A 10,721-nucleotide genomic window follows, 5' to 3' on the forward strand; every position below is an offset into this window, starting at 1 on the left:
TATTTTGTTACACCTTGTGATCCGTTTATTTGGCAATCGCCAATGGCAGTCAGCAGGGTTTAAGAACATCAGTTGTTCGACCTGCTAGTCAAATGCGTTTTGTTAAAATATACCTTTTCACTCATTTGGTTTTTTTGGAAAATGTTGTTTGTGCTGTATTTAGACCCTTCTACCAAGAAATTTGTTTTGCATGCACACGTATAAAAATTGCGGTTTTTATCCAACGCAATCAAAGGTTTGAACGTTGTTTTCAATTTAGACTTGTTTATATATATATATATTTACAGCCAAAGATGTATAAGGACCGAAACAGTTGAAGAGCTATCTGACGAAAAAGGACCTAGAAATTATAGAAATATTTATTTTCGGTCGACTTTGAATAAGGGCGTTTAAACCGTTTAAATAATTTATAATTTATAAACCGACAAATCGTTATTTGAAAAAATATCAATAAAAGGATACTTTTTCACATGTACTGGTTGTTGAATTTGGTAATATTTCTAAATTAAGAGATTACCAATAATTCAGTTTGTTTCCTTACCATCGTATATATGTGTCACCAACGAGTTGAGATAGGTCTAACGCAACGTGTGTCATTAGTGGAGCGAGAACTGTTGATCCTTCCAGAAAACTTTATTTTAACCCGGATCTTCGTGGGGTTGAGTTGCTCAATCTTTCTGTTTTTGTGACTTTTGTTTTACGGTCTAGTTTGTACGTTTTTTTTTTTTTTTTGTGCCTTTTTAAATATATCCAAAGATGCATTACGTCACCAGTGTCTGGCCAGAAAGTTGATGAATCAGGGTTATGTCAAAGAACGTCTTTAATTTTTCTAATAAAAATCATCGTAAGATACCAAGACCTAGTTGATAAATATTTCGTATCAACTTCACAAAAAATAAATGATCGTCTTGAAGTATAGATACTAGGTGCTGACGTTGTTTATCATCTTAATAACGTGTTATAGTTTTCTTTTATTTGTCTTTGTAAATTATTAACCTTTCCTGCCTAGTTCATGTTTGGTAATATCTTGTTATCGTGACTGGGGACTTATGCATCCCACCAATGTGTTCGTGTGATGTGGTCATTTTTTTGTTGTATTCTTGTCATTCAGTTTTGCTTAAGTGCTTTGTCTATTTGCCATTTTGGTTTTCTTTGTTGACATATTTGTTTCTTTTTATAGTGATTAAGATTATAACACAATATTGACTGCTGTACCTCTATTTTACACATTTGTACCTATTATGTCTGTTTGTTTTGTTTGTTGTCAATATAATGGAATTTTATGCGACTGTCATACCAGTGAGAGGTTTAGCTAGCTATGAACCAGGTTTAATCCATCATTTTCTACATAAGGAAATGCATGTACCTAGTCAGGAATATGACAGTTGCTTTCCATTCGTTTGATGTGTTTGCACTTTTGATTTTGCCATTTGATAAGGGACTTTCCGATTTGAATTTTCCTTGGAGTTCGGTCTTTTGTTATTTTACGGTTTACATGTTTTCTAAAGTAAATCATAAATATGAGAAAAAAACTGTTACTCACCATTTAAAGTCATATAAATCATGGTTATGATACTCGTAAACCCAGTGTCAACCTGGAGATATGAGTTAGGTCCAGATGTCCTTGAACAACTACCCGTCCGTTTTCCATCGATGGACAGATATGCTGGATGACTTTTGCTCGGAGGATTTTCAATCGCCGTTCCATTAGAAGCAATATTGTCTGTTAAGCGTATGTGAATAATGATTAATAATGATTGAGCTTTATTTCAAATTTTTATTTTTAAGCATTCACGCAATATCTGAATTATTTGATTTTCCTTATTTCTTATAGTCGCTTTTACTTTTGACAACAACATGCTAATACATTAAACCTAACAATGTATTAGACCGAAATAATGGAAACAGTCCATTAAGAAGAAATGACACTCTACCTGGTCACATTATTCGAAATCTGAGTTGACCAGTGTTTGCTCTTGCTCTTCAATGCCACCGGGCTTACTGGCAAAACATTTAAATAGCAATTTTAATTTGTTTGGTTTAGTCAAGACGGGGATCGAACCCATGAACTTAAGTGTTATGTGTTCTTTTCTGGAAACATTAACTACTTTAAATACTAAAACTGATAATTCTACATTGAAAATAAAGTTTTTGAAAATCCTTTGCGAATAAGAGAAAAAAAACTTCCCTGACCCTAAATCACATCTCATTTAAACTGCTGTAACAGAATTACGTGGTAGAATGACTGGAGTCGACACTATATACGATTTATGGTCACCATCACAAATTGATTGACCGATACGATGAGTCTCAAATCACTATCGACATGTTTTCGCGGTCTTATATCTTTTAAAACCAGTAATGGCTGATATTTTTGTTCGAGCATATTGTTTTTCTTTAATTGTTTAACATTTCATATCGATATAACATGTTACTTTTATTATTCTTCCCTTAGTTTATTTATTTTGTATTTACATTGTATCATAGGTCAAATTTATTTGTTCAGTGTATGTTCAATGGTGTTAATATGTCTTTTGATTGAGTTAAGCTATTTCAGTTGATATTTTATAGTGTGTCTTTCTATGTTGTGATGTAACACTATTGTTTCAGAAAAAGGGTGAAGGTTTGGTACTATTAAAACGTTTAAACCCGCTGCATTTGTTTGCACCTGTCCTAAGTCAGGAATCTGATGTTCAGTAGTTGTCGTTTGTTGATGTGGTACATAAGTGTTTCTCGTTTCTCGTTTTTTATAGATTAGACCGTTGGTTTTCCCGTTTGAATGGTTTTACACTAGTAATTTTTGGGGCCCTTTATAGCTTACTGTTCGGTGTGAGCCAAGGCTCCGTGTTGAAGACCGTACTGTGACCTATAATGGTTTACTTTTATAAACTGTGACTTGGATGGAGAGTTGTCTCATTGGCATTCATACCACATCTTCTTATATCTATAGTCTTCTAATCTGTAATTGCCCCAATTATGTCTTATTTCGGCCAGTTGTCAAATTTTAAATGAGTTTCAATTCTCATGGTGGGTAATGCATACATAGCAAGAGAAGCTCGCCCTGTCGACTGAACCGGTCTTGCTTCTTTTAGAGTTAATGGGATTCTCATAGTTTCTATTTGCCAACCTTGATTAGTCTCTTTTTAACCGATTGACCAGCGGTAAACTACTTTTCGCCTTAATCTTAATAGTACTGAAATGCACCAGGAATGATAATTTAATTCGTATGTTTATTTTCGAACTTCGTATTGTCGATGTTGTAAACTGTTGAAGTTTATGTAGTAATTAATTAGGTCATGAATGTTTGAAGAATAAATATTTTTTGTTATGTTCGTTTGCATTATTCAGTTTGTCAAGGAATTCACGTTGTAAGTCTCAACTCGGTCTTGTTTTCATATTAAAACGTTGTAGTGGGTATCTTCTTAGAGTTTGACTGTGTCTATTCTTGTTTTTAATAAGGTATATGATGTTGGCAATGTGTTTATGTTTTATATGTTATTTTGCTGAGTCATTATATTTGTCTAGTTACCACACGCCTGCATAAGAAATTGTACTATTTAGGACGTCTTTACCCTAAAGTGTTTTTGTGATGATGTTGTTTTAGTAGTGGTTCGTGCTGATCTGATGACTCAAGTCCTTTCCCACCGAAATTGAATGTTTGTTTTTATGTTGTTCTGTTAAATCGTTGTCATGGGTTAAAGAGTGTATTGAACGCTAACAAACATGTTTAACTCTGTCACATTTGTTATGCTTGTCCCATTTGAGGTGCCTGTAATAAAGTGTATGTCGTTGCTTGTTGTCAACGATATTTGTTTTTCGTATATTGTAATAAGCATGCAGCAGGCCATTTGTTTTCTCTTATGAATCCTTTCACTTTTTCCAGGGCCTTTCATATCCTACTAAACGGTATTGATTTTGGGCGTACGGTTACCTATAGTTGTATACATTGGTCTGTGGTGGATAGTTGTCCCGTTTGCAAACATTCTACATTTTTGTTATATATATATTTATTGATATAAATCCGAATCGGATAACTGAAAGGGTACCCGGAATTATATTTTTTTTTTATTTCCTTAGATATTCAAGACTAACTGATAAAAACTGATAATAACAAAGTAAAGTGTGCATGGTATCTTCAAGACACAAAGTCATACTGATCAAATGTAATGCTGTATTTGACAAATAGATATAGGTCGGATTGTTGTCTCTTTGACACATTCCCCATTTCCATTCTCAATTTTATAGGTTTCCCCATTTAGTCATGTTAGTGTGACAAAAGTCTCATTATTGTACATATTAATCAGAATGTATTAGATAATTTTTCTTCAATCTAAAGATTTTAAGGTTTTTATTTTATAGCGAAAAATTACTCACAATATCCGTTATTACAGTTCTGTCCAACAAATCCATGTTTACATCCATCAATGCAAACACCTGCGTTTGGATCACACTTGTCATAGAGACAGTTACGAGATTCACATCCCCAAATACAAGAACCATTTCCCGGGTAACAGTGATGGTCTATACAGTTAGCAGGACATGCATTTGTACAATTTAGACCCCATGTACCTTTCCAGCATCCTACAAGTACAAAGTACATAATACGAAAATGATAGTAGTGGGATATTTCCTCATTGAAACAACAACCTTATGACATTAATAGTAAAATGACAACTATAGATATCAAGGAAAGTCTTCAATATAACAATATAATGTTTGTTAAGCACCGACATAATCAAACGGAATATTTTGAGGAACTGGCATCAAATCAAAATCATCAACTTCTTTTTTTACAGATAGTTATTTTCCTAGTATCATTCTTGTGTTTGCTTACATAACTGTATTTTGTCATCAAGAGAGTAAACACCTTTTATTTTAACAACAATATGTGTTATTTATTAATGTTGCAACCTTGTACAGAAACGTTAATTAAAGATAAGGGTATACATCCAATACCTGGTATTTCGTTTATATATTATTTCAAATCCTTTCAAAATCAAACTACTTTAATTAATTATAGATTAAAACAATAACATAATATGGTTACTGTACTTTCAGTACTTACTATGATGTCGGAATATATACTGCAGCTGTGCTATTTGCGCTGTCAAATTGCATTGACCGTATAATCATTTGTGATATACAGTCACTGACCGTGTATCACCTTGTTTGTGACGTTAACAATGCGTTTCCGTAGAGTTTTATTTATGACGTCATTAAAAGGTACAGGTTCGCGGAATTTTTACGTCGTTCGCTCAAAATCAAAAAATGATGGGTTTTACCGTAAATAATTCATTTGGAACAGTTGTAGGAGTTGCAGTATATAAAGAATAACCATACATTGTCTCGAAATATAAATTTTATTTGTACTCGGCTCAAAACAGGATAGAAATGTTCGGCAGAGCCTCGCTTTCTACCTGTTTCTAAGCCTTGTACAAATAAAATTTAGATTTCGAGACAATGTATGGTTCTTATATATAAAGTCATTCAGCAGGTAAACCGATGCTTAAGAGAGTGTCCGTTTGGCTTGGCATGATGTATAAATACGCGTCAACGTCCGGTCAGAATGGGAAAGTGGGTTCCAACAGAAAGCGTTACACTCAAGTTAAAAAAAAGACTTGCACAAGCACTGTAAATTTCTGACTGTATCCAGCGTGTCCTGTTCTCGACCTTTACGCCGATGGACCTGCCTTACAAAACTTCCTATTGAATTGATACTTATTTTAATTCTGTCCTTGAAATGCCTTTGCGCATAAATGTTACGCAACTAACAAGTTATAAATCAACCTGGTAACATTAGTTTATGAATATCACTGTGACTTCATAAACATGACAACAGACGCAAGGTTATTCATCCAAACGGATTCTTCTTCGTTGACTATGTTTTATATATTACAGGCATTTTTTTTTATAATTCAGTCATTCTGTAACTGTCTTTGTATAAATTGACTAAAATACTAAGTCATTTTGTAATATGCCCGAAATTTGAAACAAAATTCAAGAAATTGTCTGATAAATTTAATACTGTATAGAAAAATGAAACTAATGACAAACACGATAAAAAAGATACTTTGAAAAAAAAAACAATTAACAAAATGTTCAGATCTATTCTCACACTAGAGGTAGAAATTGAAGTGGTTATAGTTATAGCATCTGTCAGTGCTTTTAGTACTTCTCCCTTCTTATATCCAGTGTGAAACAACTTTGAGTATCTACAACACTGTATTTCAAGGTTTCTTTTAATAGATATGATCATCCCTTCAAAATGACACTAGGGCGAAATTGTTATAAAACATATCAAGGATTTATTAACTAACAAATAGAAAAACTACATTCCCAGAAAAAATGTGTTATATGGAGCTGACAATAATGCGGAAATATTTTCAAGGAACAAAAATAGATAGGAGCAAAGAATATGTTGTTAGCAAAATTCTTACACTAAGTGTTCGACTTGTGCAAAGTACATACATGAGCAAATATGCCTGATACTTTTGTTTGGTTTTTTTTCTGTGTTCAAGTGAAGAGCTAATAACAAAACAACCAGCATGCTAACAATCTGACAGTAGTTTTACTAATATTCAATCTTTTTTTATTTTGATAATGATATTATAGTTAGAGTGGAACCTCAATCTCCATTCCATTGGATTAATTTTGCAGAACCTACTTCGTGGATTCATTGTATATTTTCTCTCATTCTCTATATGCGTGATATTTTTGCCACTAGGCGTTAGGCAAACATGAATCAAAACTGAAATAGTGTGAGGGTCCGGTAGTAACCAAATTTGGCTGCATTGATCGTGGTAAGACCAGATGTAACTCCGAAAGTTGTATGTGCAAACATTATGATTGTGTTACAATCCCTTGCCATCAAAACTTTAAATGTAGTAGCATATATTTATCAAATATAATGTTTTTTTAATTGTAAATAATTCGGGCGACGTATATTTGCGCTAATTTGAATTTTGACAGGTATTACTTTTGCGCGAACAAAGTGGTACTTGGTAATATGGTATGGATGCGCGATTAAACTTTAATTTACCTGAATATTTATCCTGTATTTTAATCCTAAAATAACTTGGACTTAACGATTTCTTTGATGAAAATTAAATGTATTGCTAAATTTATGATCACAGAGGTCTTTATGTGTTTATATAACCACTAAATAGCATTACGTACATGTCAATCAATGACTTGAGTAAATAGTATGTTTTTCCTAGAAATGTTACATTCTATATATATATATATATATAACCGGAATCAAATGCAGGTTGAGTATTCTAGGCATAAACAATTTGAAAGTCAGTCCCTATAAAAAGAAGATGTGGTATGATTGCCAATGAGACAACTTTCCACAATAGACCAAATAACACAGAAATTAACAACTATAGGTCACCGTACGGCCTTCAACAATGAGAAAAGCCCATACCGCTGTTGTCAGCTATAAAAGGCCCAGAAATGACAAATGTAAAACAATTCAAACGAGAAACCTAACTGCCTAATTTATGTACAAAATAATGAACGAAAAACAAATATGAAACACAGCAACAAACGACAACCACTGAATTACAGTTTCCTGACTTGGGACAGGCACATACAGAATGTGGCGGGGTTCAACTAGTTTATTGGCACCAAACCCTCCCCCTAACCTAGGACAGTGGTGTAACGGCACAATATAAAACAAACTATGCAAAACAGTGAACAAAAAACAAATATGAGACACAGCGAAAAAATCGAAAACCACTCAATTACAGGCTCCTAACTTGGGACAGTTCTGGTCTTTGAATCCTAGCGATTCACGATGACATGGACGTAAAAATTCGATTTCACAAGTAGGACATTTCAAATGTTGTTGAACTGTGAAACTGGTTATTCCTTGTCTGTGTCGATTAATGTAGTACTACGTAGTTACATTTGCTTGCAGAATGATCTAAAATTCAGCAGATAATCTTTTTATTTTTAATCCTCTTTTTTTTAATTTTAATCAGAAATCATAATTTTACAATTTTTTAATTCTTTTTTATTTTATTTTATTAAGTAATCGAGAAAATAAACGTAATGTTTTTTTCTTGCACAGTCAAACGTTCTGTGGCTCCTTAAAATAAAATAAGAAAACATTTATTCGTACGAGTAGATGTAGAGTAATCTACGATCAACTTTCATACTAATATTATTTTTGTTGGTAATAAGAACCCGGACCTTCATAAAAATCATTTAGTCCTCTGGGCTGCATAATTTTTTGCACGGAACAAATTTGAATTTCCATCGAAGACTCCAACGATCAGATTTTCGTGAACATTTAAATATCTTTCTGACAAAATAAAACTCGTGAAAATATCAAGAAGCATATGAATCCGGTCTTGTGAGCAAAATTTACGTTGATTGGAGTCAGAGTAGCTTTTGTGGAAACATTGATATGTATTTTAAATTTTGTTATACCTGAACACGTATAACAAAAGTTAGGGGATCTATATTTGAAAACACCTCAATTGTTAAGGCCTTTTACATAATGCTTTAATTTGGAAAATGCTTATCAAATACATTGTATACTACGTCAACAAAACATACAAAATACTACCAACCATATATTTCTATATAGCATATTTCTACGAAGGCACCTTCGCCAGAAGTTCTTCTGTTGAAGAAATACACATTTTTCGTGAGGCGGTTGCAATTGATATCCTGGGTAACGTCAGGATAACCAGCTATTCCTTGATCTGTATAGCAACGGAATTTATACGAAGCATGAACGGAAGTATTGGATAGATATAAACGAAAATCATTCATACGGTCTGGTTCTGTAAAAGAAATAATATCAAATTCACAGTAGATATGCAAGAATGAATGCATGTAGCAGATAGATAATCTCAGTTGATAGTAATGTTAAAATTAAAAATACTTTATTCATATAATACAAGTTATTTGGTTTTCCTTTAGCAACAGTTACTGTTTAAATGAACATGCATGTATAAACTATGACTTTTACCGCCTACGTACAGTTCACATTCAGAATTCTGAGTATTGATTAGGCACCGACCAATCGTCTTTCCTTTTGGAGGGCATAGATTTTTTTTCTCGGGAACAATAAATTGTTTTCGACTAATTATGTTTTTAATAATTATATCAAACACGTACAGGAACTTGGATAAAAAAATGAAAATTCAATGATAAAATCATGTTTTCTATAATTTTTAATGGCGACAAACTGTTTTATTTCAAAATAAGCAATGTATTTAAAAATAGCCCCTCCCGCACACACACAAAAGATGAATGGTTTATGCCTTGGTGCTTCTGAAAATTATGAACGTGAGTACTACAAATGTATTACTATACTGCATAACTGATTAAGCTGCGTGTAGCTGATATACAAACATGTAGTACATTAAAAATTATGATTTTGTAATGTTTACTCAATATGTAAAATAATGATATTTAACACAACAAGTTAATATATCAACATATTTTGTCAGCATTTTTAAGACTTGGAATTTTAGATTTTAAGACCAATTAATCAGATATTCCTTTACATGAATCGTTGATCAAAATCTGGAGAAAAAATAATGATATCCAATAGAAAAGGACTCGTTATATTATCTTGTATCATATTATATTTACAGTTTATGTTAAATATGATTCAATGACAAAGGATCGATTCCCCAGATTTTCAGATACAAAGAGATTTTCATTTGCAAATTAACCAAAGACATTAACATTGGTGGAGAGAGGGAAGTTTGGGGAAGCCGTAATAATACAAGGTACATGTAGTGAGATGTTTTTTCTGGTAGTATGCTTGCTTCAGAAAAGTGCGCTCATGGTAGTAATTTTTAGTAATGTTTTTTTTTCAAAAATCATTTAATAAGTGTCTTCAGAAAAACATTTATTTAAAGAGACTGAAAAGAAATTAATAACAAATTAAAAGCTGAAAAGGAAATTTAGTCAGTAAGTTCCACATTCAGCTTGAATAAATAGGCCCTGTTAGCATTTTTAATATTTTATCTACATACATGATAATGATTGTGATTTTGTTTTGGCTTGATAACCGGTACCGTTAAAACAATGTAGATGAGCAAATTTATTCTGTGAAATGCCTTGGAAGAAATTATCTACACTTACTGTCCCCTCTATAATATAATTTAATATTTGTCATGTAGACTAGTTTTGGTAGTAGTAATCCCCACCATGCTGTCCGTCGACCCGCAGCTGTAGACGAGCACCCATCATTCCAGTCATTATTTGCTGGTCCTTCAATAGCGAAATGTGCACCGAATGTTTGGTATATTGTACTTTGTCTCACCTCTCCTTCTAAAGCAAGGTTTTCTGAAAATAATGAGGATGCACAGTATATTTTAAATACATGTACATTTTTTAAGTGTACCATTGGAGATTTCCAATAAATTCGATATTAATCCATGTATCAACATATCTGAATGGTACTTGACCTCGGGCATTGATTTATTCTTGCTTGCATAATGTCCAGTGGCAAGTATATCATACATATCCTAGCAGATCATACTGCATTGTAGAAGATGAACTGGATAATATACCGAATGCTTTTATTTTGTTTGTTTTATATGCATTGTTTGAAATTATAGATTGTTTTTACAAAACGATTATCTTTAAAACAATATTTGAAGGAAAAAACTATGTAAATTTGTTGTTGAATGTACTTATCATTACTTAGTCTTTTCACTAGTTCTTGACCTTTATATAAAGTTTTTATTTCT

The 10,721-nt window shown here is 32.5% G+C and overlaps 1 protein-coding gene across 1 annotated transcript; it reads right to left on the minus strand.

Annotated features, from left to right (window-relative positions):
• Positions 1-4,366: 4,366 nt before the first annotated feature.
• Positions 4,367-10,375, minus strand: LOC127711543 (uncharacterized). The gene is made up of 3 exons (XM_052217978.1): positions 10,111-10,375; positions 8,580-8,795; positions 4,367-4,581 (listed from the first exon to the last, which is right to left on the minus strand). Exons 1-3 carry the CDS (start codon positions 10,373-10,375, stop codon positions 4,367-4,369), a joined length of 696 nt encoding a protein of 231 aa, XP_052073938.1.
• Between the last annotated feature and the right edge of the window lie 346 nt (positions 10,376-10,721).

Source organism: Mytilus californianus, unplaced genomic scaffold, assembly GCF_021869535.1.
Source record: "Mytilus californianus isolate M0D057914Y unplaced genomic scaffold, xbMytCali1.0.p SCAF_1, whole genome shotgun sequence".
Taxonomy (NCBI): Eukaryota; Metazoa; Mollusca; class Bivalvia; order Mytilida; family Mytilidae; genus Mytilus; species Mytilus californianus.